This window comes from Prenolepis imparis, unplaced genomic scaffold, assembly GCF_030444845.1.
Source record: "Prenolepis imparis isolate NDT839.2.m4 unplaced genomic scaffold, iyPreImpa1.0 SCAF_6, whole genome shotgun sequence".
Lineage (NCBI taxonomy): Eukaryota > Metazoa > Arthropoda > Insecta > Hymenoptera > Formicidae > Prenolepis > Prenolepis imparis.
This window is the reverse complement of record NW_028141164.1, coordinates 4,797,308-4,824,550: the sequence shown is the minus strand read 5'-3', so window position 1 is coordinate 4,824,550 and position 27,243 is coordinate 4,797,308. Positions and strand designations below refer to the sequence as shown.

The following is a 27,243-nucleotide window of genomic DNA, read 5'->3' as shown; positions in this document are numbered from 1 at the left end:
GTAATCAATGTACTATTAAAATGTATAATCGATGAATTTTTGGCTCGTCTTTAAATATTAGAAAACGATACTTTTTTACCGCTGACCCCATGCGAAAGTAGCTAATTTCTATGAATAAATATTAATAAATACTTTCGTCTATAAAATCATATCTCGACGTTATGATTATCTCTGTTCACAAAAGATTCTTATAGATAATTCTATTTTGTTCGCACTTCTGTTCTAGATTTAAATACTGAATTTTTATGTATTGCATAATTAATTAATATATATTTTTCTATGCCTTGATTGCAATACATGCCTGAGAATATGTCAATTAATTATGCAATGCATAAATATTTATTATTTATATCTTTAACAGAGAATTAAAAAAAATAGAATTTTCTACAAGAATCTTTCGATCAAAATATCTGCATTTCTATTAGATTCGTGCGTCTGTACATACACACACATCCATCGCGCTGCACGCTCGCGCGAAACTGACCGCAAGACTCTGTGCAGCCGTATCGCCAAACACAGCCTATACGTCTACCACGCTGCGCGCCTCGCGCGAGACTGACGATCAGTCTCGCAATCACAATGTCTCGAGAATCAGTCTCGCGCGAGATGCGCAGCGTGGAGGATGTGTAGGGTGTCGGGTGCGCTTGGCGATACCGCTGCTCAGAGTCTTGCGGTCAGTCTCGCGCGAGACTGCAGTGTGTTGGATGTGTGTGTACAGACGCATGAATCTGATAGAAGCATAGATATTTTGTTCGAAAGATTCTTGTATATAATTCTATTTTTTTGGTTTTCTGTTAAAGATTTAAGTAATGAATATTTATGCATTGCATAATTAATTCACATATTTTTATGCATGCATTGCAATCAATACATAAAGAAGTATATATTAATTAATTATGCAATGCATAAAAATTCAGTATTTAAATCTAAAACAAGTGCGAACAAAAAAAATAGAATTTTCTGTAAGACTGTTTTGATAATCGAGATAATCACAACGTCGAGACTAATTACGATTTTATGGACGAGAAGATTTATTAATATTTTTTTATAGAAATTAGCTACTTTAAACTCGGTTATTATTTTTGACAGTTATCAGCTGATTTCTGTCAAAAAGTATTAATCGAGGATAAAGTATTATCAACATTACTACTTTAATTTTTATAACGTATTATTACTCTGAAATTTAATTAGCAAATGAATGCTTTAGTAATATTTTTTGACAGAAATCAGCTGATTTAAGCGCCAATTTGTTAATTAAGTTTTTAAATAATTTATTTTAAAAATTTAAATAATAATTTGTTTAAAATAATATGTTATGGTATTTTAAACTCGATTAATATTTTTTGACAGTTATCAGTTGATTCTGTCAAAAAAATATTATTATTTTAATAATTATTTTTTAAAATATGAAATCAAAGAATGGCGCGCGCGTAGCGCGCGCTTGTGTTGTTCTAGTATATATATATAATACATAACTTTTAATATACCTGTTTATAATTTCTGTCTGTTTTTGCAACTAATTTCATATAGCGAATTGTTTATGTCTGATGTATATCAATTTACAAAAGCGTTATGTCTTAATACAAGAATATTTATATTTATATATAAGACTTTGTTAAGTTATATCTTACTACTTTAAAGTGAATAATAAATATTCGCAAATATGGATCTCACACAAGTATTTAGATAATATAATTTAATTTCTACAATATTTCTGATATGCATACTTTCATCTTTGATAATTAAAAGAATAAGCATATTAAAACATAGACTTGCAAATATTTGCGTATATTTTTATATATCTAAAATACAATATACTGTATGTCAAATTATTTTAATTTTTGGCAATTAAAATATAATTACAAGTAACCTTATATTAATACATAAACGTGTTATTTAGACATTAGAAAACATCAAAGATGCTGCCTTGCAATATAGAGAGATGGATGCTGATTATGAAGATGAATACGAAGATGAATACGAAGATGAATATGAATACGATGACTTCGAAGTCATGGAAGAGGAGGAGAAAGACATCGAAATAGAATCAGAAGTCATCGACGAGACTGACATATTGACGATGAGTTATATAACAGAATTCGAAGCGAGAAAGACGAAGGAATTAGCCGAGGCTGAAGAAAAGAAGAAACTGTTGCGGGATCTGATCGGTGTAACTTGAGCTTGGTAACTTTAGCTTAATAGAACACTTCAGTAACATATACAGAATGTTTCGACGATTCAATTTCCTTAATTTACGACTATAAATTAAAAGTGCTCCGAAAATTGAGAAAGAAAGCTAATGCAAATAAATAACGAGACCGATTTGTCTCCTTATATAAGTTTCTAATCAACTGATACGAAGCAGGTCAAAAAGAAAACGGACGACGACGCATCCAAGAAGACGCCGATCACACCGGAAGAGAAAACCGTGAGCGACCGAGTGTCCACCGAGAGCTCGGTTCATCCGTGTCTGCGCGAGATAGACATCAGCGATTCCCAGCTGAAGATAATAAATCCGTACACGGTGTACCATGTGCCAGATGATCCTGGATTGTCGCCGGCTTTTTGGCTGTTGCGCGAACGTCCGCCAATTTACAGCGCGGATGGTGTGCAAAAATTCTACGACATAGTAAAGCGTCTGGGTCTGCGGCCGATCGGTTCATTAAGACATATGCTCGTAAGCGATCAAGTAAATCTGCGACACTACGGGCTCGAATCGCCCGTGATAAGAGCGATCTGCGAGGCTTTGGCGGAAAACACTTATGTGCGAACGGTGGATCTCAAGGTACTGCAAATAATTAAATAACAACTCGACTTTAATAAAGTCGCAGACTCCTACATCTAGATACCTAGAAGATGGAAATCTATTAATCTCTCTTAAATTTTTTATAACATAATACAAACGCGTAAACTCACATCCGGTCGACAAGACATCTTTCCTTTTAATTAACGATTATCTCATCGTAGGGCAACAAACTATCCCTGGACGCATGCAGACATCTAAATAATCTGCTGCTTAAGAACTATGTGATAACCAGTCTGTCGCTGTCGGGCTGCCAAATCGGCGCGAACGGTGCACGCAGATTGTGCAACGCGATCTCGACGAATGTAACCTTGAAGATACTCGATCTCAGCAGCTGCAACATCGGGAACAAGGGCTTCGAATACGTCGCCTTCGCGTTGTGCGATAATGAAGGCTTGGAGAGCGTTAATCTTTCTGACAATCATCTGGATGAGACGTGTTCCGAAAATTTGCAGAATCTACTCTCGCACTCCGAAATCTTGACGCATCTAGATTTGTCCTGGAACTCTCTATATAGCGCTAAAATCTGGAAAGCTCTTATCAATGGGCTGAAGAAGAACGAGACACTACATTCTTTGAATTTATCTTGGAACGCACTTGAAACAGAATGCGTGCCTCATCTGTATAAATTATTATCACGTTCGCAAATCATCGAGAAGTTGGATTTAAGCTGTAAATATATATGACATTATAAACAGAATATATATACTATTACATTTTTTTTAAATTTTTATAACAAAATATAAATATCAAGCACAATCCAGCAAGTAAATTCTAAAAACAAGTGTTATTTTCTATATTTAATTTATAGGGAATAGATTTACCGAAAATAACGCTGTCCCCATCGCGGCAGGTCTAGCGAAAAATAATACGCTTCAGGAATTACGTCTGGGAAACAATCCTTTAAGAGCGCGAGGTGCTTTAGCTCTGGTGCGTGCAATCACTCCGCATCAATCACCCGGTAGCATTTTATATCTTCTAGACTTGGAGAATGTTTGGGCGAATAAGGATGTTCTTCACGAGTTGGAGGCAATCCAACAGCACAAACCATGGGTCGTCGTCAAGTTGGGCGGTATTCTGAGCAATTACAAACTTGTTGGACCAAATGTTAGAAGAATACTTCTGAAAAGAGCGAATTACGAGGCGATGCTTCCAAAACGAAAAAGGCAACAACGCAACTTTGGCCACTTCGTGTTGTTATTGAAGGACAAAAGGATTCCACGAGGCACGTTCAACAGAATTCTTTTTAGGCTTTTCCTATAAATTTGTAAAAAATAAAAAATTCCGCTCCTACTTGTAAAAATATTTTAAATATTTAAATATTTTTAAATTATAACAAAATTTATTTTTGCAGCAAGATTTGTGGAATTCGTACAGAATTTTAAGCTGAAGCTTTCAACATCGCTTGTAAATGAGATTATGAACGCATTCGAAGGACCAAAGAACACTGTCGATCTAAAGCTGTTAAAATCATTTTACTTGGAAGAATATCCACGAACAAAATTGCCATTAAAATTACAGAAGAAAAAGAAAATTTAAGATATAAAAATAGAACAAATCAAAAACAAAATAGTAGAAGAGAAATCTGAAAAGATAAAAAAATAAATTAAAAAATCTATATTAAAGAAATGAAATATCTTATTTACTTCCATCTGTTGAAAAATTCTTTAGAATAACATATAGAGCAAAAATTTTAAAATTATCTTCATTTATTAACAGATGACAAAAAATTCCTTTTAGCTTCGCAAATAGTGATTTTAAATACAAAGAAAATTTTAAGAAAATGTATATTATCGTTGTATAATAGATAGAAGAGATTTTGTAATCTCTTTAAATAATGTTACATATTAGTGTTTCACAGCGTAATATAAATATCATTTTGCAAAAACTAGTCCCAGCATTCATTTAATGAAGTAAAAAATAATAATTTGTAAATTTAATCTAAATAAAATATTCTTGCTGCGATATCATCCACGATCCAATTGATGCCATCGATTAGATTTTCACCCGTCACAGCAGAACACTTATAAATTTGCCAGTGGTGAGTCTTTATATTAGGTAATTCCAAAATTTCTGCTATGTCAGATGCTGATAATGCACCTGGCATATCTTGCTTATTGGCAAATACGAGGAGACTCGCCCCCTCTAATCTCTCTTCTTGCAAAAGCTTGTATAATTCTGTTTTACAATCATCCAATCTCCTTCTGTCCGCACTGTCTATTACCCAAACAAGGCCGTCCGTAGATTCGAAATAATTTCTCCAATATGAACGCAATGATTTCTGTCCACCAACATCCCAAACATTGAGTTTGTATCCACGATGTTCTAATGTCTTGATATTAAAGCCAAGCGTGGGTGATATAGTATCTATTGGTTCGCCATTGAGTCTTTTCAACACTGTTGTCTTGCCTGCATTGTCCAAACCCCTACAGTAATAAATCTTTGCATTAGAATACTTGAATATTTAATATATGACTGAAAGAAATAAAATGATGTTCACATGATAATATTAACTCTAACCGCAATTAAATTATATTAATATCTTAAATTAAATTGAAATTAAATTTATTAACCTGTCAATATGTAAGCTAACCACAAACTGGATATATAAAATAGATATACAAATGCGAATACGTACAACATTAAAATTCGCATCTCCTTTTCTTTCTGCTTCAATTTTTTCAACACGGTTAATAAACCCATTATCAATCATTAATTATTCTACAATGTTCAGATCATTGATAAATATTTGTGGATGGAATTCCTTCAAACGTTTGACAGATGTTTCCAACCTCTTTATACACTTTTCTCAACTTTCAACATGTTGCCTTTATCTTTTCACACACACATATAGAAAGAAAATTATTTATATTACTAATAAACCAATGTTTAAAAGCTTGTCTTAATTTGATGTTGTTCTCTCTTATTAATCAATTTCTCTTAGTAAATTCCGTGATTGCATACGGAACGCGTTTAATCAATAAATGTACATGTATGCGTTTCTATAAGAAATTCTACTCGTAGGGTAAAGTAGCGTTTAATTAACAATCAGGACAAAAGGAGTAAAAATTTCTTATTCTTTGATCCTAATTGATCAATTAAATGGTACTCTACTTTACGGGTAAAATTTTCGAACGTAGGAATGCCAAATCTTTTGTAAATCTTTTACTACATTTAATTATAATATTGATATAATTGATGTCATTGTCTAATTGAATATACAATAATCTAAGCTTAAATGTAAGATATATATATATATATTTTATAATTAAAATAATATAATCAAGAAATTTATTTAAAAGAAAGAATTAAAATATTTAATAAAAAAACGAGATCATAACATGTGTTAAACTCTTTGATTAACAGGAATAAAATTCACAATTTTTTTGTTATAAATAAGAATATTTAAAACTGTTTTTATATATGTACAAATTTGTTATTAAAATCTAATTATATAGATAATTATATCAATGTCTTTCTAATAGTACTTGTACTGCTTTACTGATAACATCTGGATGACATAAGGCATTAGTAAGAGATTCTAAAAATGAATCATGTTGATAGTTAGATAAATAATCTTTGGATGTAGTTTCTTCCGACGAATATTTTTGTTTGTCTCTTTGCAGTCTTTCTTCAATGAATTCTTTAAATTCATGTTCTTCTGCATCGTGTAACACCTCGACGTAATTAGGATACTGATCAGCTAAATCTTCTGCAGTCCATATAGTAGGTTTAAATTTTTTTGAAGATGTTTCTAGAGATAATTCTGGCTTCTCATTTTTTTCCTCTTCCTCTTCTTTTATGCATTCAGTGACAACATATTCAATCTATTAAGAGAAAGACATACCATAAATTAGTTAAACAAATCCTATCTACATTTAATACATTTTTTTCAAAGATGCAATTACTTCTCTTGCATAATATGTGTGTACTTACTTTATCTTTTAACTGCTTATAGTTTCTCATCCTGGCTACTACTAATTTAACAAGAGCTTCCTCGACTCGTGCTCTATTGTCCGTTTTTAATTTTCCCCATATATTGACGCTCACATTAATATTATCCAAAGATTCCACATAATGCCACCAGCCATTAGGCACAAATAGAACATCCCCAGGCTCAAGGATTATTAATTTTGGTTTATCTGGGATTTTGAGTAAGATATCTCTCTCTGTCATACTCAAACAATAAAAATTAAATTTACTATATACAGTTGACTCTTCATAAGGAATCCTAACTGGTTTCAAAGAATCACCTGGTGGATAAAGCAACCATAGTTTCCTAGAAATACAAATTTAGATTTTAAGAAATTTAAATTTAAAAAGAAAAATATTGAAACAAATAACTGACGGACATGATATAGTTAGAAAATTAATTGACATACAAATTAATTGAGCAGATTATATTTACAAACAAACCTGCCATGTATTTGTGCCACCAAATTGTAACCATAGGTATCCCAATGACAATCTGTATGAGCACCTTTGCTTCCAATCCAAATAGTAGAGTGCAACCCATTTTTCCCAAATTCTTTATCAATTCCAAACTTGAGCCAATTAAAGGACTCGATGATTTCTGGCTTGTCACTAAACTCCGTCATATGCTTGTAATCACAATAAAGCCATTTATCGTATCCTTCTTTTGTCATATCACCTGTTGCTATAGAAAACTCTCGCAGTGTCAGTTTACAAAATTTTACAGGAGAATTTATGCGTCGATGAAGAGTGCACTGATAAAAATAAATACAATATCATCAATAAAATTTTCTATTAAACTCTTAATAAAAATCATCAAAAGAATAAATACAAACAAATACCTTACCGTAGACTCATTATAATCGTCAATTCGGAATGATAATTCTTTGTCTCCAAATTTTTCAACGAGATCTGAAAAATTCCATCTGAGCAATTTCCATTCATATGAGCTATCGGAATTTTGCAGCATATTCCGAAACAATACAGGTTTTTGAAGTTTTGGTAAAGCACATTTCAGAATTTCTATCGATGGTAATGAGTGATCATCCATATTTAATTAATAATACGCTTAAATAATATTATATAATTAAATAATAATATAAATAGCAGATTTAATCACTTTTCCTATAGTTTCAGATTTTTAAATCGCGTGATGTTTTTTATCAAGTCAAGTATACGTAAACATGAACTTTTTCAAGTCACTCTATGTTTACATCCTAATTAAAGATAACAAATGCACCACGGGGATGCGTTCAAAAATCTAATTCGTAAGTAAAAAACGCCACAAAATAATTTGTTCTGATTGGTCAATTAAATATTAAGGTGCCTTTTCATGCTGACGCTCGACGCTCATTTCTAGCGTCAAAAGACGTCACGTGACCAAAAATAAAGATACCAATTCGTCAATTTTGGTCACGTGACGTCTTTTGACGCTAAAAATGAGCGTCGAGCGTCAGCATGAAAAGGCACCTTATTCCACCGAATTTTTGAACACATCCTGTTTGATCAACAATTTTCAATAATTAATAACCAATTATTTTCGAAATAAAATCTATTAGATTTGCGTTTAAAAAATTCACATATGCTAGTACAATAAAATAAATATAAATTGTTGATTTTCTCTTTCTTTTTTTTCTTGCTCTCTCTCCCTCTGTATAAGTGAGATGAGGTTAGGTTACCGCACATACATGCGGTACATTTATTACATTTTATTACATTGAAGATATAATCGTTTATTAAACGATTAAGTGAAACATTTATCAAATATTATTCACAGTTTCATGTAAACCATAAAGCTAGATTCTAAATTAGTTTAGACAATAGTCACAAGTAAAAAATAATTAGCATATTCTTTTCTTGTCAAGTTAACCTATCATTTTATCTATCGCTACATTATTGAAAGAACTCTCTTATTACTCGAAATATTCTGAAGAGGAGAAGACAATAAATATGTTGAAATTTTCGAAATTATTCGTGAATCACGTAAAAGCGTTGGCAACGCCTACTTTGCCGAGCAAAGCAGATTACTTGTCGCAACAAACACGGGTAATTCTTTTTAATATTATAAATTATAAATATTGATTAATTATAAATTTATATTTTTATATTATTCATATTTATATGATTATTCTTGCAGAATACTTTTATTCTTAAAAGAAGAAAGCCAGTTTCTCTCTACCCAAAAAAAGGTAGACCGCATCGCATGAGGTCAAGACATTTTATTTATGATCTTGTTGAAAATACGAATATGAAAAGGAAGGAACCGCTTGATTTGATTCTAACGCAATATGTCAAAGGACTTGGTAATGTAGGTACTAGGGTGTCGATGCATCCATTCAAGGCATATCCGAAACTTTTATTGCCAAAATTAGCAGATTACGCTACTCCCGAGAATATTGAAAAATATACGAAATTAGCAGTGGATGAACAGGACAAAACACCATTTAGTTCTGCCACTGTAGAGAGAGCGATGAAAATTCTATCAAGCAAGCGGATATCGATTACAATGTCGAAGGAGGTACCATGGACGTTAGAAAAATGGCATATAAGAGCAAGTTTTCGCAAAGTCGGTATTTTTGTACCTGAAGACACTATAACGATGCCCCAAAAATCAATATCTGGACCGAACCTGGATATAGAAGGAAAACAATTTTACGTAACTCTCACGATTAATAATCGTGAACAGGTAAAGGTAAGATGTTGCGTGCACCATTGGGCAAGTGAACTGGCCGGACGAATTTTCGTTGAATATTTTTGGAAACTACCGGCCGAGCCAATATTTCCTGAGGACAAACCAATTTTAGACTCTCTTCCCCCTTGCTACAAAAAAAGAAAGGACGAAACAGAGAATGTTAGTTAAATATTATAATAATTAAATTGTAATATAATATAAATAAATAATGTGCTCAACGAAGAATATGTATATGAATATATTTTCTTAGAATCCTAATTTAGATATAGCTTGAATTCTGCATGAATTATATAACATATTCTTATATAATTTGGTAAAAACTAAATCGTAAATCTATAATATGTATAAAAGATCTGAGCATTCTGATTTTTGAATATACCATGATGTTTAAAGTATATATGTATATATACATATATATATATATATATATATGTAACTGTGTATATGTCTAGCTTCCTAGAATCAATAACTCTGTTATACCTTCACTGTGTACTAGATTAGGAGAATGTGTCAATTTCTAGAAACTGATAACCTGAAAATCTATTATAAAATTATAAAGTTGTATTTTTTTTTTTATAATATGATATCTAGACATGGGTGAAAGATATTTTTCATGGGATGAAATTTCGGAGGAATTAATTTTACTGGGGTAATGGTACTTTTTAAAACAGACATGACATAATTTATTTAAAGCAACATGATATAATAAACTTAATGAGAGTTCATTATACCATATTGCTCTAATTTTTAAACTATAAAATTTATTTGTAATATAATTTAATATTCCACAATATTAAATCATATTACAAGAGACAAACCAGCATAACTTATTTTATAAATATATATTCTTTTATTTATATTCAATAAATTTTTATTGCATTTTTGTATACATTGTGTTCATAATTGCTGGTTCAATTAAAATGATAGATCGATGATGTTAAAATAAGAATTTACGAATTTTTTATCCATACAAATTCTAATTATATTTTATTGATTAGAGTGGCAAAGGCAGAAGATGAAGATAAGAGGCGAAAGAAGCAAGCTATTGCCGATCATGCCTCGGAAATTTATTGTCCACATGCGTATTTAATTCTGAGCTATCAGGAAACATTGAATGACAGTGAAAAGGTATGAAAAATCACGCAATACAGCAGGCTGAGATGTGTTAAATTCTTTACTAAAAAATGGAAAGAATTTTTTAACCCATTAATAATATATATTCATATTCATTTACAGATTAAATTTCGGAAATATTACCTGAGAAAAGTGGCGCCGAACGAACCGGATGTTATTATCTTGCAAGATATCAAAGATCTCGTGCTCTTTTTGCTGATAACACCCGTCAGTTCCCAATTCATACACTTCTTCCACTTGTCGATCGTTGATCGATTTTTAAGGGCGTTGATCATCTATTTCCAACATTATGTAGAGATATGGGAAGACTTGATGCAGGAGCGGGCGGCTACCATGAAGAAGGCGCCGAATCCTTTGGCGCGTGGACATAGATCCCGGTATGCTGAAGAGCTGCGAGCCCTTCGCTGTGTCTTGGGTAGAGAATATGCGGATTTAATATTGGGTTGCCAGAACGGACCGCAGTATCATCATATGATGGCTGGCAAGAAACGGACGATCACGCAATCGCAGGGCGAGAAAGATTTAAGGATCTTCGAAGCCTTGATAAGCACGGCCCATCGAGTAGTATGGATAGCGTTGCAACGCAAACATTACAATTTGATCGGTAAGATATCTGATGAATTATTATCACATCGTACACATATATAATTTCTCAGATATCTCTTATATAATATCTATAATTATTTTGAAAATTATTGTAGCTATATATATATTTTTTTTTTTTCGCAGAACTAGAATTGCATAGATTACTTCGAACCGAAGCGTACAATATTGCACAAAGGCAAAGCGGTAGTCGACTTATTCAGGATATGCTGGAGGATGATATTCGTATATTGCATGGCCCTAAAATGGCATTGAAAAGTCGATTGCTCCGAAACTCTCCTTTACCTCACGAATTGATGTATACGAATTGCGATTATCGTCTCCTATCATTAGGTGTGATGCGCTCCGATTGTTTTAGTTTATTAAATTATAATATATTTTTATAAAAGATGGATAGTTATATTTTGTAGCAAAAATAATTGTATCGTTATATTTCTATTTAAAGGGATAGTTGACATCGACATGCGCGATCCGAAAATTGTTTATCTAAAGAACGCTCTTCTTATTGAGGAGGAAATGTTATCTCAATTGGGCATTAGAGTAGGCATACTGGGTCACAATCGTTCGGATTACGATATAATGTTGATGCCGAACGAAGTGGAGGAGGAGCCGACAGTAGTAGAACCGACAGAAATTAATTTGTTCGATAAGAAAATATTGGAAACGCAAAAAAGTGCCCCTATGGATATGGATAAACTCTCTGTAAGTCTTATCATTCTCTGATGTATACAGAAATATAAAAAAAAAATCTAACTATACATATGTATAAAAAAAATTGTAAATTTCTCTCTTTTATAAAGGAACAAATTCAAGAAATTGAAAAATGGCCTTTCCGCAAGGTTGAATCAATCGAGAAATTTCCAATGAAAGAACTCAAGATATCATCAAAGAAATATGACGAAATTCGTCAAGCAGCCCGAAAAAAGTGGATTCTTCGAGAAATAAAACGGCGCGAACGTAAAATGCTTGATAATTATTCTATAGCGACCACTATAGATTAGACGTATTTATATTAGAATTGAACAAAATAATATTGCGCGTAGAAAATGTGCCGAAAGTCAAAGAAAAAATAAAAAAAACGATGCTTATATTGATATATATAAAATATAAAAACTTGAATATCGATTCTAAAATAAAAATAACTATACATTTAAACATACATTTTTTGCTACATTATTTCTCTCTCGCGCGATACAGAAAGAATGTTATGCTGAAAATAAAAATCTAGCTATTTCGAGTAACAATAAATCGATATTCCATATCGTTAGGACATGAACGATAAGGATGGATATAAACTGAGTACCGTAACACAATATAAAAAATATGCTTAATATAATTAGTGATACCTAATCAAGAGTAATGCTGCTATTTTACAAGAAGATACACATATACATCTCAAGCAATGCACTTATGTTACGACTAAATTCGGCATTGTCCTGTCCATAAATAATTATTGTATCTCTACTTACTACACCGTTATACGTAATAACAATACACTATATACGACATTAATTTAATCCTCCCAATATGGGTCAATTTGAAAATTATTTTGTTTCATTTGCATTTATATGTGATAAATCTATTTTTTTGCGCCTTTGTATAATCGTTCAGCTAAATAATTATCATTTGAAGTACGCTTTGCTTCTATACCCGTTTGAATAAGTGACACACATTATCATAACATAAAAAAAAAGAAGAGATATTATATCTCACCATTTGGCACAGTAATTTTGATAATAAAAACTAGATTTCAAAAATTTATCTGTTTGTTATTGCACACATATTTGCGTATAACAAATGCTTCACTAAGTTTTTTTTATTTTAATGGTAGCTAATTACGTTACGTAATACGCGATAATCAGAGTATCTTGTCTTTCTTCACGCTTTACGATATGTATTAAAGTTATGATAATTCATATTATATGTATGCGCATTTTGTCCATTTTATATTACTACTATTACGTACGGAGTTATAACAATTTACTGCTATGCACGTGCGTTACTTTAGAAGTCAAATGGCAGTAAGTGATTCAGCCATCCAACGTGACGTTCACACCAATCTAGTTTTACTTTCAGAATCTGTGCCTCTATTATCTCGCGAGTAAAAAAATTCTCTCCTCAAATAATTATTTTGAAAAGTACTCCTTTGAAATATATATATATATATATATATATATATATATATGTATATAAATATATATGTATATAAATATATATATATATATATATATATGTGATCACAATTTCCTTCACTCAACTAGTACCTTATATAGCATATCATATTTTCATTAAGGCTGCAAAGCATGTATCGTACAATTAACAATGTTGAAAAATGAAATTTCTTTCGGCACTTTTCGCTAGTTTGCATTTCTCACTTAATAGTACAACTACTTATTAGCTGAACATTTGTCTACATGAATATAATAAAGAATGGTCAGAGAGAGAGAGAGAGAGAGAGAGAGAGAGAGAGAGAGAGAGAAAGAGAGTGACAAATATTGATTATGCACATATTATATAGAACATGATTCAATAATCATATTTAATAAATGTGGTTATTTAACTATGAACTATTATGTATATTACTGCAGTGATCAAATGATAAAAAAAAGAACATGTAATTATTTCTATGTATGTATATATATATGTACATGTATGTGTACATACATTATATATATTTATGTAGACATATGTAAGTTTTTCTTATAAATTCAGTCGTGTATTTGTATAAATATAGTTTATACACAGTTTTATGAGAATTTTAGATTGTGAAAAAATGTATTTCAATATATTTTATTTAAATAAAATTTGGATAATATTTTCAATAGAAAGAGATGATGCTGCACAAAATTTCCCAGAATCATTGAAGATTATCCATTTTTCCACATTGGCTGCAAATGTCCATCGTTAAGAAAATGCACATTTTAATTTTCTTATTCTGTAAATTAATGCATAACTCTATTACAGAACTATTCACTGTGTAATAACGAAATGATATATATATGTATATATACAATGTGTTATACATATGAACACCAAATATTTCTTCTTCATTTATTATATCATTTGTGTGTCCAATTTTTCTTTATTTAATTGATAGCTAAATACTGTGGTAAACCACAGATATGAGGTTTGTAAACCAAAATATCTTTTTCACAATTGGCATAGTATAATCGATAACAGATAAAATCATTACAAATCAGTCATAAAAATACCTTTGTACCTATTATTTGAGTAATTAGCTAGACATTACATGTAGTTCAATAAATATAAGGAGCTATTAATAACATAATTTAGATAATTCTTGCTCTTTGTTTTAGTAAAAATAAGCCATATATAAAAATGAAAACTATGTATCTTTCTCGTTTAGCACATGTGTTGGAATCTAGCCTGAACCATTTATGTGACATTGTCTATTTTCTTTCCTTCTTCTCATAGCTTTACATTTTCAAAAATGATTGCGTGTATTATAATTACAGCTACAATTTTTCTAAGCAAATTTTTTAAGTGCAAGTTAAAGTATCTGCAAATAAGCTACAAATATATTGCATGTGTTATGATGATGACGGCAAATGTCCGCGATTATTTGTCAAAAAGGATGGAATTCTTGATTTTTACATTGCTACTCGTTCGACATAAATCTACCCGTGGTATATTGTACCCAATATGCTGTTTATACTAAATTCATAAGTTTGCTATTGTTTTTTTTTCCTCCCTTTTTTTTGTTACTTTCTGTATGTCAATCCCTGCCATTATCTCGGACTTGCGTGGCTATGTAATAACAGTCTATAACGCAATCTTACGTTTAGCAGCACAGACACAAACAGTACTTCTTTTCTACGTTACAAGGAACACACGCGAACTCATTTCCAAAAATTATTACATTAGAATTAGTGGGGCTACGAGGCAATGTCCGACATAAGCTGAGCGAGCAAAGCTGGCTCTAGAAGTCCATGAGTTTGTCCCATTCTTTCCAAATTTCGTACATCTTTATCAACCTCTTCCAAAGCCCGTTGTAATTCCTCCTCTTCTTCTCTAGATGGTTCATAATCTCCGTTCCTACCCTCTACAAATTAAAATATCCCTCAATAATCTCTGCTACTTTATGGAATAAATGTAATAAATTCTATAATCTCTCGCGCGTAAAATTTACAGAGTAAAAATAAAGGATAGAGATATATATATATATATATATAATTATACAATTACCGATAAATAAGTCATTAAAAGCATCCGGGGGCAAGTTATTGAGCACAGTGCCAAAGTCATGCTCGGCAGAATCCAAAGAAGCGAATACTTCGTTATCTCCAAGCTCGACTTTGAGGCCTCCGCTTAGTCCCCCAAGAGAGCCTAATCCCAATCCTAGATTTAAGTTAGACGAATTTGAACTTCCTTGCGGAGCATTCAAGTTGTTTAATGTCTTGGTATGATTTTCACTACAGTTTATTTGGCTCATGTAATGACTCTCCTCTTGCATCAATGTGATTCCCTTAGTCTCCAGTTTGTTCGAGGGTGGCCGTTTGCGTTTCTTCGGCTTAGATTTAGGTTTAGGCCTTGCCGGGATGGTAGGGGAAGCTGGCTTTTTGCGAGCTTTCTTTGGTTTGGATTCTTGGATTTTACGGTGATAATTGTCTCTCTTCCTTGCGTGTTCCGGGCAAAGAGGTAATTCGTGCGCGACATCAAACACAGGGACACAACACTGTGTATTGTCACTAAACTTGGCAGTGCAATGCTCAAATAAAAGCTGATCTCCGTTTAACATAATATGGCGGGAACAATGCCGAGTACAAGGCAAAGATGTCTGTTGGCATCCTTCCGCTCCGCATGGTCCACCAACTAACAGCGGTCCATCGAGCACCTTGTTTTTACTTGGAGAATCATTCAAAGCTCTCGCAGTAGACGCAGGATCCTTGGAAGCGGCCTCCAATAAACATCGAACCCTGTGCCGTAGAATAGTTTCAGCATCAGTTCCATTGATACGCAATTGAAGTAATTGTCGTTGTAATTGCGAACGTAGCTGAGACAACCGGGATGCACGATTTAGCGTTGTATCAGACGATTCGCCGGCGAACCAATGACGTTGATAGATTGTCATCTCATCGCTGCTCGAATCGCTGTCATATATCTCATCTCCAGCTCTAGGATAGTACAACAGAGTATGGTCCCGACTTTGCCTTCTGGATTTTAATCTCTGCAAATTTTCAATATGTCGCTGTTTATGTTGAACTAAATTAGAATAATTCTGGTGCAAGTTGTCCCCGATGCCATCTTCAATGTTTGTTTCCGTCGTAGCATTGACTCCAACGGTCTTGTAGCCTGCGTTTGATACAGGCGCTATCCTTATTCTCTGCTTCACGCACTTCCCTTTCGACTTATTGTTTTTACAGCCTTGCATTACTTCGGAATTTGTAGACGGAACCACCGTGGCGGCATTCCTTCCCGCGGCAAATGGCTCCGGTTCACTGAAAATGTACGGATCAACATCTTGATGAGCCTCAGTTTTCAGCAAAGCCTTCAAGCGGTCCGAAAACTTCAATTTATTGTCCATGTTTGAGTTTTCGGAAATAGGGACCTTCATTGATTGCTGCTACTGTCCAGATCTGTTCCACCTGCATTCTCAAACTCTCCAAATCAACTTTCTTCCTATCTAGATAAAACTTAGTTCACGCTATGTGCCAAGATCCAAGTATATATAATACAAACTATATTATTATCGAATTAAAAATATAATACTGAGAATGTGAAAAATAAAAAATGTTTTATTATATCACAGATATTTACTGTTATGTATTCATCAAATAAAAAAAAAGAAAGCTTATTTGCTTAGAATAACTTATAGCAAAAAAAAGTTACTGCATAAGATCTAAATTAAAAAATAATTGCGCGATAACCAGTTACACTTGGTAACACTCGAGTATATCAATGTACTATATATATATATATATATATATACACATATCTAACATATATTTCTTCTTCTCTAACTATATTTATATAATTAAAACAAGTCATGGAATTTGCATTCGATTAAACTAAATAGAAGATTTGCAGAACAATCGTGTCAATTTGTGACAGCGACAATAACTTAACGTATACTTACAAAGTATAAGATAATACTTCAATTGCAAGTGTGTATACATATCAACTTTAAATCGCTTTAAAAAAAATAAACTATATCGTACAAACTCAGGTCCGCGCTGATCTGTAATATCTGTGTATACATATATATATATATATACATATGTATATATGCGAACGGCGAATGCAAGTTTCTTGGTTCGAGCAGTAAGCGTGAACTTAGTCCATTGCTAGATCAGGATAAAAATGATCCTTGCCTCGCATAGTAGTAGTGGTCTACATCCAACATGCCCTAAGCATGCTCGAGCAACTGCATGGCGTATCGGGCAGACGTGAGGACGATGAATACTGCCGGATCTCTGTCAGTCAACGATCTCGGACTCGGGGCCATATCATCGAGCGAGAGATCTCTCCGCTGTTGACATATGAGCGCTCACAGACACACACGTCGCTTGGATCAGCTTGGGCCTTTTTTTGTTGGTTAGGTTAGCCCGTTACATCGACGCACCGTGCGCAGGATACGATCGGAAGAAACTACTTCAAGGATGTTGACAGACGTGCTCCTCGTACGAGTCTCCCATCCAGCATGTTCGCCCTCCTCGGCGGGATCGAGTCGCTCGCGAAGGCTGCACCTCTGTATGCAGTTCCGTGTTTCCGTGGTGAACTGAGGTTGGGGACGACGACGACGACGGGAAATGGTGTTCCCCAACAAAGAGGTCTCGTCGATCAGGCACGCGGCGCGATCTCCTTTTTTCCCCCGGAGAACAACTCGCTCTCCCCTCGGACGACCAAGCACGAGACGGTTTCACCCGCGAATTTCAACATTCGTCGATAATAACATTAGAAAGACATGTCGGTGACGGGTGTGCGGGGGAAGCAAAATGGCGGCCGAGGTGCACGCGAGGAGCAGCTCCCGGAACGCTGAAAGATCCCTCGATTCGCGATCGTATCGTTTTCCAAGATATGCGTGGAGAAGTCGATTAATTTTAGACGATGCCGCGAGCGCGGAGCGTTTGACAGCTGACGGCCTGTCGCCGTTTGACAGATGACGCCGGCCAAGAGGAATCGCTTTCTCGCCGCGCACACTTTACTTACAGATTAGCTCAACATAACATAACCTATATTTATATACGTTTATATATTATATCGACGTGCGCGATTTTTCCCCAACGATTTCGTATCCACGCTTGTTGCGATAATACACGAGCGCGTGAAGAGGCTAGGAGAGACATTCTTGCGTCGATAGCGATCGATCGGATTCATTATTTTTATTCCACGAGACGTCCAAGATTTCAATCAGTCTGGGCATTAGTTTGCGCAAAATAGCGTAATAACGCGTAATAAAGAATGCTAATAACTGCGAAACGCGCGCGCGTATTATCCAATTATGTTGATGTTTTATGTCTTATCGAGGAGATGTCGAAAAGCACGCGTCGCGCGGAACCATCAAAAGTTTTCGAATAGATTTGCCATTTTATCTTGATAATTGTTTTGCAATCTTATATCTATGTATTATTTTTGTCGATAATTAAATTATTATATAAATATCGCTAATTGAAATATTAAAATCAATACAATATCCGTGTGTTGTATTACATATTTACGCAAAGAATAACTATTTTTTTTTTTACAATTTACATTGAAAAAAATAGTGATTCGATGACGATTGAATTATTTTAGCGATGATTCATGTTCAAATATAATAGTGATTTCAGATATCTCTTGAGCACCTATCAATTATAATGAAAAATATGTATATGATTATTATAAAAATAACACATTTATAAAAGAAATATAAAACTGATGACTGTAATAATTTAAAAGATAAATTGACGAATAAAATTGAATATTTTGAAACACGATGTAATTTTGATTATATATCACAATTTAATTTTAATGTTTAAAAACCTAATGTGTCGTCACCTAATATCAAAAATGTTATATCACCGATTAATTTTTTACTTTTATACAAACTACTATTTATAGTATTTATCAAAATTTATACGAATTATATAAAAAAGAAATAAAAAGTTGCAATGTTTTGTAACATATTAGAATATTGTTTTACATTATGTCAAAACAAATTTATAAATTTACATATAAATGTAATATGTTATCTATTTTATTTTTAAGTAAAACAAAAATTAAACAGGCTTTTGTTTTAAATGCATATTTGTAAATAACAACACTGTGTTATCACAAATGTTTATCTTTCAACAAGGTGCTATACAACAAACTGTGTACACATGACACTCGATCGTTCTGTTCTGGTTGAAAATGAGCAAAGTCTTATTCGATAAACTTTGCCCGATATAATACCATGTGCATAAACACACTATATAACATAAATGTGTACACTAACTATAATGTCTTACAAGTCTCAATTTACACGAGATTTTGGTACAATTGTTTAATTGATAACAGATGAATGAATTTGATGAGTTTTTTTTACATTAACTATTAAATGTGATTAATTCACAAACAAATTAAACAAAAAATCAATTCATCTTTAGAATAAGAAACAACATAGAATAAGAAAAAAGAAACATTGCTAAAAATGATCTGCTCTAATATGAATGTTCATATAAATATATTGACTTAATCATAGAAAATATATATCTGTATATACTAATTTTAAAGATATATATTTATATACTAGCAATGATTATGCAATAACAAATGATTAACGGCTTGTAAAAAATGAATCGGATAACAATGCAACATTATATGATATAAGCCAACGCAATAAAAAAAAAACAAGACTTATAAAAATAATATTTGTAAAATTACGATTTTTCTAATTATTCTGAATGTTAGAAACTATAGTTTTTGAAATATTCTAGTCTCTGCAAATCGATTGAATTCTCTTTTGACGATAATAAATTCTTAGTTCGAGGTATAGTTCGTGGTAGACCCAAGGGACGGTAATTCTTTTATTACAAAAGTTGTATTTGCAAATTGTTATGAAATAGTCAGCGAATCTTCGTTACGTCGTTTGTCGTTGAGGTTTCTGTCCTTTAATAACAACTGGCCGGCCTTTTATGAAACCTCGCTTACGTCGTGCACTCTGAAACATCAATGCCCGACCCCCCATAACTTCAACTACGTTTCCAGATCAACTGATATATGAGGATGAAAACGGCAAAACGATACGAAAAACAACCATGATATATATTAAAAAAAAAAAAAATCTTTTTATCCTTATTCTAAGATATAAGAGAATAAAATACCAACCTTTTTACTAACATACGAATTTGCACGACGCGTAATAATCCGTCTAGAAATCGGAATTCTTGGTCTATTAAACTCTGCTGGTTTTTTCACCCTACAACATATTTTGTAATTGATATTAATATATTAATATAGAAATTTAAGATATATATAAGATGACAATACTTTAAGATAAATTATAAATTAAAGTGGTTGTAAATAAAATAAAAATGTTATTATTCACCTGTAAATCCTGACAAGCCAATGTTCAGTAGTGTAAGCTTCTTCCAGATATGTTAACTGGAAATTTTTATTGCCTATTTCGGCGTTACGAGTACGATCGTAACCGTGAGGCGATCGATAGTCTATTTTAACGTCTCCGAACCGATAATAACTCAGCTTATACATTAACGAGTTCAATAGAGTAGGAGAACCTTCGGAGTCCACGCGAAATTCTCCCTTCTCGGTAAAGTAATCACTCTCGCGGATATCCTGGGGATGTTCGCCCTCAGCGATTCGGACCATCCATAAGAATTTATTAATATCATCACCGGAATATCCAATCATACCACCAAAAATGATCAACACATAGTCTACATCTAGAGATGTCATAATTTCATAAGCGGCACTTTCATTCGAGCTCATTGCTTTACCAACCAGAGCTATGTGCGAATTATTCCATGTATTATTGTCCACGAGTGTAGTTCTACAAAAAAATTTACACGTATTATATTATATTATATATATTATATTAATGTGTGATTGATCTCACGTGTTAATTTAAAAAAATACATAGAATTTTATAAATATTGTATACCTGTTCGCCATACCAGCAATCTGATATCCATAATCCCACCAACTCATAACTCTCGCGTCATTGGGCGTATTTTGAGCTAACCAGAAGTAAGCCTCTCGAAAATCGTCGAGTATGGCTCTACCGCCATCGTTACTATAGGATGCCAAAACGATAGATGGACTAGAGTACGCATTGCTGGTCACCCATGTGCAGTGTACAGTAAACATCATCAGCAACATTAACACGCCGATAATGACACCATTACGTAGATTGGCGCCTAATCCATCGCCGTTACCCTTCGGCCTCTCGTGCTTCATTCTACGTAGTTTACCGGCTTTATCGTACAACGCTCTACCGGGACTTGTCTCTCTTTCCTCCTCACTCTCCTCATTGCTCTCAGTACCGTTACGATCGTCCCTGTCCTCCTCTTTGAGGTATAATTCCATGAGTCTGCTGATAGCAACACCGGCCAGAATACACACTACTGGAGTCAAAGTCAACATAAGCCTCACCATCACTCCAGCAAAATAAACGGCACTTATGGCATATAGTATGACTGTAAAGAAAAATTAAATATTACTTATCTTTAATCGTATCTTCTGAAATATAATATTGTCATCATAATCTCTTACCGAAGACACGTTCATCATTTATGTGCTTAATGCAGTACCACAGACCAACCGGGAATGTTGTGACAAGAATGTGCAAGTCAAAGAAAAAGCTGAACCAAGTTGTCGGTTGATGTTCAGATACGGATGCTATTATAGGGATATGTATTTTGGCGTAACCAGTATCCCAAAGCGAGTAAAATCTACCGCTCCAAGGAGCGACAACACCAGCGTACGTTAATGCGATCAGAATTAATAGGAGTATAGTCGCTGTTACAGCTACTACACCACCGAAATATTTCATCTCGGACTTGGTAAGTACAGTTCTTAAGTATCTGAAATTAAAGAGATCAACATTAGTATATTGCAATGTATATATTGTAGGGAATGTTTCATTAAATAATTTGAAATACACACCTAAGAGCTGCTACAAAGATAAGGAGACCGAATACACCACCCGCTGCCATATGTTCGGAAGTTCTAATCGGTTGAAAACCGACGAATGGTATTTGCATACTCAATAAAAGTCCAAGAACATAAAATATTGTATAACTGGTGAATAATCGATTGCTAAAGCGATTCATGACCAGCAGAGCAAATACATGCAATGGAATGAGATTAATAATGAACACATAGCCTCCCCATGCTGATACCATGTAGAAATAAGACAGAGCAGTTATGCTCGCCCAAAAGATTGAACCAGTTTTGACTGACTTAACCCAGAGATAATAGGTGATTTGCAATGCAAAGATTGCAATCCCCTCGTTGTCGTAACTGCCGGCTACGGATCTCGAGATATAGCCAGGTACGATGGCGATGAAGCAAGCGGCGAATAAGCCAGCTCCAGCGCTCCATATTTCCTTTGTTAATAAATATGTAGATATGGCAGTAAGGCCACTAAAAATTGGAGCTAAGAATACACATATGTCTCTTATATGCACTGGCATGTTTAAAGAGTGCAGAATATAGTGTATCGATCCAGATGTTATCATGAGACCAGGATAGACGGTTCCGCCAACAATTCGTCCCAACGGATACCATGCTCGTTCGTCAAACCAATTTAAAAAATTGTAGAATCCATGTTGCACCATGTAAGCCGTCGCTCTGTAGTTGAACCTAAATTTAAGATGTATCTCTAAATTGATTGCATGAATATCTTATTGATAAAATCGAAAATTTTTGAAATTAATAATCATGAAAATAAAATAGAAATGCTATCCTAGCTATAATTATTTAATTTTATTCAATCATCAGTAATGTCTTATAATGATAAGACTTAAATATACAAATTTTCCCTCATATGCTCTTATCTAGAGAATTTTCGTTACATAATATATACAGAGAGAAAATAATTGAGAATATATACATACCACGGGTCGAACTCGTGTATGATACTCTCGAAACGTATGACGGCGAAGAGCCGAGAGGCGAAGCCCGATATCCAGGCGAGCAAGAGTACGGTGAAGGTGGTGAGAGAGCTGAGGCCGGCCGCGTTCGTCAACGTGGACGACTTCATTTGCTTGGTCGTCGGTCTCTTATCGGGGAACATGACCTTCGCGTTCGCCGTGCTGGACGACGAGGACGAGGACGAAGACGGCGACGACTTGTTCGGCAGCATGTTTTCTCGCCTTTTCACGTGTATTTGCCACGGGTGTTTGCGTTAGCGAGAAAGGGAGAGATATATACGCGGCTGAGCGATATATATCCCGCGTTATATCTTAATATACTCACAACGTGGCGTTCGCCATATGTGTATATGTATGAATTGTCCGTGCGATATTTCGTGCACACGACACGTTACGAGGACGTCAAGCGGCGCGCCAACAAATTACCAAATCGCTACCCAAATGTCTAAAGTAGGAGGCTAGGACACGTCGAACGCCGGCTACGTGTTAATCATAACTTGCATCAACTTCCATCACGGCAGCCACCCACGATACTTGGATGGAGAGAAAGTGTGTTCCGCTTGAGAATGCTCCGGTGTGTCATACGTCATATACTGCTCGATTACATCCACCAATCATATTTAAAGACCGTGACACGTGGAAATGTTTCAGTCGGAACCGGACAGCTGGAAACAAATCGACCAATCACAATCATTCTTATATGTACTCAACATGTGATTTATTTACACAAATAAATGAATCCAAATAAATCTAAATCCTAAAAAAACAATTGCAATTCAATTATTTGCAAAAATAAAACAGTATGATAAAGTTTGATTTTCAGTTATATGTTTGTAATAAAATATTTTAATATTATATATAGCTATATTGCAGAAGTCATTTTCTGTTTAATAATATATATATATAGAATCTTTTTATATTTGATTATATATATATAATTTATATATATTATATATATTAAATTTATAGAAAAGTCTCATAACAATTGTATATATCCTTATATATAATAGACCTAACTATATACAATGTGTGTATGTGCAGAATATAGACATAGGATGAATATGGTGCAGAATGTCTGAGAAGTGAATTAATGCTATTGTGCGCAACAATAAACTACTTGTATTAAGACTTCAATGTTCTCGACAAAGGCACGATTAATAAAACGCACAGGCAAAAATGGTGTCGGACGTTATGATTTCTTAAAGCTTTTAGCCACTGAATATAAGACAACTAAATCTAGAGGTAAACAAGATACTTATAAATATAGTTATCTTTTGATCAATGTAATGTTAAATAATTAATTTCTTTTATTTTAAATTCCTCAGACGCGAAGGAGCAAGTATTGGCAAATTTGGCAAACTTTGCTTATGATCCTATAAATTATGGATATATAAGACAATTGCAAATAATTGATATATTTCTTGACGCTTTGTCTGAAAACAATCCAAAATTAGTACGTTTTGCCATTGGTGGTATATGCAATTTATGCTTAGGTAAGATATATATTTTTAATGAAACAGAAAAGTTGCACACACAATATATTTATCATTATTATTATATTATATTATTATTCATGTAATATTCTTTTTTCAGATGCAATAAATAAGCTTTATATCCTACGCAATCGAGGTGTTGAATTAGTATCATCGTTACTTTCTTCTCAAGACGAAGATATTGTGCTGTCAACAATTTCTACCTTGATGTTTTTGATTACACCCGAATCGAGGAATGAAATAATATCAACCGAAATAATTAGATGCATGTTGCAATTTTCATGTGATACTAATATCCGTATTAAAAATTTAGCAATCATATTTCTAAGTGATTATTGCGAAACAAGTGAAGTGGAAAAGATAAAGCTAAAGGACAATAATTAATTTACTCATAAGAAGTGAAGAAATACCTATGATTAAACCTAATTCAATATACATATTTAATTAATTAAAAATAATTATATATATTTTTACTGTGTGAGAAAATAACATCATGAAACTAATTCAGTTCTTCACTGGGTTTTTCAAAAATTATTCTATGAAAACCCCCTCCAAAATACGATTATTTGCTAATACAACAATGAACAATCTGAGAGAAGGAGATCAAGTGTCAGTTTTCAAAGTGATAACAAATGATGACATACTCAAATTTGCTGAATTAACAGGTGATTATAATCCAATACATATTGACTCAGCAAGAAATATTGCACACGGGGCTTTGCTCAATGGCCTAGTATCAGGAATAATCGGTACAAAATTACCTGGTGCAGGCACTATAGTTATTGAACAAAATCTTACATTTCCTAAACCATGTTATGCCGGTGACTCTGTAGAAGTAATAGTAAAAATTGTATCAGTAAGAAAAATTATTAAGTGTGAATATATGTGTATCGCTAATGGAGATAAAATTGTATTGGAGGGAGAAGCAAAAGTTATAAGAAAAATACTGTAAATATGTCGTTATAACAAAAACTGTAAAAATTTTGAGCATTAATAAAACTCTTTATTTTGTAATATAATATTTCTAAGAATATTTTTTGTTAATAATTTATATTTATCTTAGTAAAAATGAGAGGTATGGATAATTACATAATTTATTAATTATATTAATGACTATCAATACATTTTTTAAACTCTCATTGTAAAGAATTTTATTGCTTGACTATCATTGAAATTTTCATTAAACAAATTCATTTGTTACTCATTTGTGTACATTCCAATGATGAATAAGTATAAACGATTAAAGTGGAATTCTTATTACATTTGGAATCTGAAGTTTTGCTTAGCAAGCATTCTATGTGACCTCATATTTGTTACAATATTGCAACATAATGTGACTTTTAATAAGATTTAAGGCACCCGTTTTATTACATTTGAATGAAGTTCTGTGAAGTGTGACGTACAGTGAAATTCTCTCTGTAGCGAATACAAGTTAAATCATTGATATTTAATTATCCTGATATTTTTAGAAGAAGAAAGAACTTTAAAGGTATTTTCTCTCCTTTTATTTTAGCCTTTTAAATAATATCTCAGAATTATTTAATATAATTAATTGGAGTACAGTTAACATAATAGTAAAATCATAAGATTGACAAAAAAATATTGTTAACTACAGTAATTATATTTAATTTATATTTCAGGCCAAAATGTATTTAGCATTAGTGATGATGGCTCTTTGCATATCGTATTCTTATGCAGAAAAGAACAATACAAATATTATTTCATCAAAACCAAGTAAAGAGCCAATTGGCTGTGTCTGTGCTGTATTTTTAAATGGACAATTTACAAAAGGAAACAAAGAACCGCCTAAAGGATATCCTGCATTCCTACATGAACATCCTGATCCGCTGCCATGTAATACTTTTGGAAACAAGCTTTGCACTAGCAAATGTCTTGAAGCTGTGAGTTTTTAAATTACAGTATTGTCTTGAACATTTCTACATGTGATACACACATTACGCACATTACATATTTTTTCTACTATAAGTTTAAATACTCGTTAATAATAATTAATCAAAATTATATGTTTCACAGATAGTAAAATATTTACCAAACAGTGCAACAATGCTTTGTGCTTCTTTAGATCGTGACTGTTACAAAGAAAGAGTGAGTGTTGCATACAAATTAATTTTATTACGTTTCTACTCTTGATATTATTATAAAAACAGAATTATATTTTTCACTAAAACTACATATTTTTTTACAGGCTTATCTTTTCATCAAGAATTGCAAAGATGAATGGATAAATACAAATCTGTCTGCTGGTAGAGAATATTGCTGTAAAGATGGCTCACCATATAAATGTAATTAAAGTAAACTTGAGATTTTTTTTTCATAAAATGACTAATTTATAAATTTGACAATTTATACAAGTGTATTTTATACAAGGTATTTAATAGATATATATTGACTTGATAAACTCTGGTATTTTGAATATCCCCCCAGTTTTCT

General features: G+C 32.9%; 10 protein-coding genes across 13 annotated transcripts; 6 read left to right on the top strand and 4 right to left on the bottom strand.

Moving 5' to 3' along the window:
* The first annotated feature begins 623 nt into the window (after positions 1–623).
* On the top strand, positions 624–4,378 carry LOC145937241 (uncharacterized). Its single transcript, XM_083040178.1, has 6 exons — positions 624–765; positions 1,901–2,170; positions 2,366–2,785; positions 2,968–3,475; positions 3,615–4,028; positions 4,158–4,378. The coding sequence occupies exons 2-6, from the start codon at positions 1,943–1,945 to the stop codon at positions 4,340–4,342; spliced, it is 1,755 nt and encodes a 584-aa protein (XP_082896304.1). The 5' UTR covers positions 624–765; positions 1,901–1,942; the 3' UTR covers positions 4,343–4,378.
* Positions 4,379–4,504: 126 nt separating this feature from the next.
* Arl2 (ADP ribosylation factor-like 2) lies at positions 4,505–5,799 on the bottom strand. The gene is made up of 2 exons (XM_083040177.1): positions 5,442–5,799; positions 4,505–5,229 (listed from the first exon to the last, which is right to left on the bottom strand). The coding sequence occupies exons 1-2, from the start codon at positions 5,504–5,506 to the stop codon at positions 4,740–4,742; spliced, it is 555 nt and encodes a 184-aa protein (XP_082896303.1). The 5' UTR covers positions 5,507–5,799; the 3' UTR covers positions 4,505–4,739.
* Positions 5,800–6,217: 418 nt separating this feature from the next.
* Hspbap1 (HSPB1 associated protein 1) lies at positions 6,218–7,995 on the bottom strand. Its single transcript, XM_083039876.1, has 4 exons — positions 7,623–7,995; positions 7,220–7,530; positions 6,740–7,082; positions 6,218–6,630 (listed from the first exon to the last, which is right to left on the bottom strand). The coding sequence occupies exons 1-4, from the start codon at positions 7,824–7,826 to the stop codon at positions 6,271–6,273; spliced, it is 1,218 nt and encodes a 405-aa protein (XP_082896002.1). The 5' UTR covers positions 7,827–7,995; the 3' UTR covers positions 6,218–6,270.
* Positions 7,996–8,422: 427 nt separating this feature from the next.
* On the top strand, positions 8,423–9,705 carry Mrpl9 (mitochondrial ribosomal protein L9). The gene is made up of 2 exons (XM_083040302.1): positions 8,423–8,821; positions 8,913–9,705. The coding sequence occupies exons 1-2, from the start codon at positions 8,726–8,728 to the stop codon at positions 9,633–9,635; spliced, it is 819 nt and encodes a 272-aa protein (XP_082896428.1). The 5' UTR covers positions 8,423–8,725; the 3' UTR covers positions 9,636–9,705.
* Positions 9,706–9,842: 137 nt separating this feature from the next.
* Positions 9,843–12,346, top strand: LOC145937316 (uncharacterized). Its single transcript, XM_083040301.1, has 6 exons — positions 9,843–10,116; positions 10,466–10,595; positions 10,704–11,205; positions 11,331–11,537; positions 11,650–11,906; positions 12,005–12,346. Exons 1-6 carry the CDS (start codon positions 10,061–10,063, stop codon positions 12,203–12,205), a joined length of 1,353 nt encoding a protein of 450 aa, XP_082896427.1. The 5' UTR covers positions 9,843–10,060; the 3' UTR covers positions 12,206–12,346.
* A 173-nt stretch (positions 12,347–12,519) lies between these two features.
* L(3)l1231 (zf-C3Hc3H domain-containing lethal (3) L1231) lies at positions 12,520–18,708 on the bottom strand. Of its 2 annotated transcripts, XM_083040299.1 has the most exons (3): positions 17,537–18,708; positions 15,411–16,810; positions 12,520–15,267 (listed from the first exon to the last, which is right to left on the bottom strand). In XM_083040299.1, exons 2-3 carry the CDS (start codon positions 16,777–16,779, stop codon positions 15,101–15,103), a joined length of 1,536 nt encoding a protein of 511 aa, XP_082896425.1. In that variant the 5' UTR covers positions 16,780–16,810; positions 17,537–18,708; the 3' UTR covers positions 12,520–15,100. The 2 variants fall into 2 exon arrangements, with proteins under 2 accessions (XP_082896425.1, XP_082896426.1); XM_083040300.1 differs by having other exon boundaries at positions 15,411–18,708.
* A 1,490-nt stretch (positions 18,709–20,198) lies between these two features.
* Positions 20,199–23,817, bottom strand: Stt3b (catalytic subunit 3B of the oligosaccharyltransferase complex). 3 transcript variants are annotated; one of them, XM_083040294.1, is made up of 8 exons: positions 23,625–23,817; positions 23,264–23,521; positions 22,311–23,009; positions 21,918–22,228; positions 21,307–21,841; positions 20,734–21,195; positions 20,514–20,604; positions 20,199–20,381 (listed from the first exon to the last, which is right to left on the bottom strand). In XM_083040294.1, the coding sequence occupies exons 1-8, from the start codon at positions 23,639–23,641 to the stop codon at positions 20,355–20,357; spliced, it is 2,400 nt and encodes a 799-aa protein (XP_082896420.1). In that variant the 5' UTR covers positions 23,642–23,817; the 3' UTR covers positions 20,199–20,354. The 3 variants fall into 3 exon arrangements, with proteins under 3 accessions (XP_082896420.1, XP_082896421.1, XP_082896419.1); XM_083040295.1 differs by having other exon boundaries at positions 20,199–20,375; XM_083040293.1 differs by having other exon boundaries at positions 20,199–20,346; positions 23,625–23,814.
* Positions 23,818–23,948: 131 nt separating this feature from the next.
* Positions 23,949–25,176, top strand: LOC145937318 (armadillo repeat-containing protein 7). Its single transcript, XM_083040303.1, has 4 exons — positions 23,949–24,099; positions 24,341–24,541; positions 24,625–24,792; positions 24,893–25,176. Exons 2-4 carry the CDS (start codon positions 24,433–24,435, stop codon positions 25,174–25,176), a joined length of 561 nt encoding a protein of 186 aa, XP_082896429.1. The 5' UTR covers positions 23,949–24,099; positions 24,341–24,432.
* A 109-nt stretch (positions 25,177–25,285) lies between these two features.
* On the top strand, positions 25,286–25,811 carry LOC145937321 ((R)-specific enoyl-CoA hydratase-like). Its single transcript, XM_083040305.1, has one exon. It carries the CDS (start codon positions 25,286–25,288, stop codon positions 25,742–25,744), a length of 459 nt encoding a protein of 152 aa, XP_082896431.1. The 3' UTR covers positions 25,745–25,811.
* A 320-nt stretch (positions 25,812–26,131) lies between these two features.
* LOC145937322 (follicle cell protein 3C-1-like) lies at positions 26,132–27,136 on the top strand. Its single transcript, XM_083040306.1, has 4 exons — positions 26,132–26,281; positions 26,433–26,693; positions 26,827–26,898; positions 26,999–27,136. The coding sequence occupies exons 2-4, from the start codon at positions 26,439–26,441 to the stop codon at positions 27,101–27,103; spliced, it is 432 nt and encodes a 143-aa protein (XP_082896432.1). The 5' UTR covers positions 26,132–26,281; positions 26,433–26,438; the 3' UTR covers positions 27,104–27,136.
* The last annotated feature ends 107 nt before the right edge of the window (positions 27,137–27,243 follow it).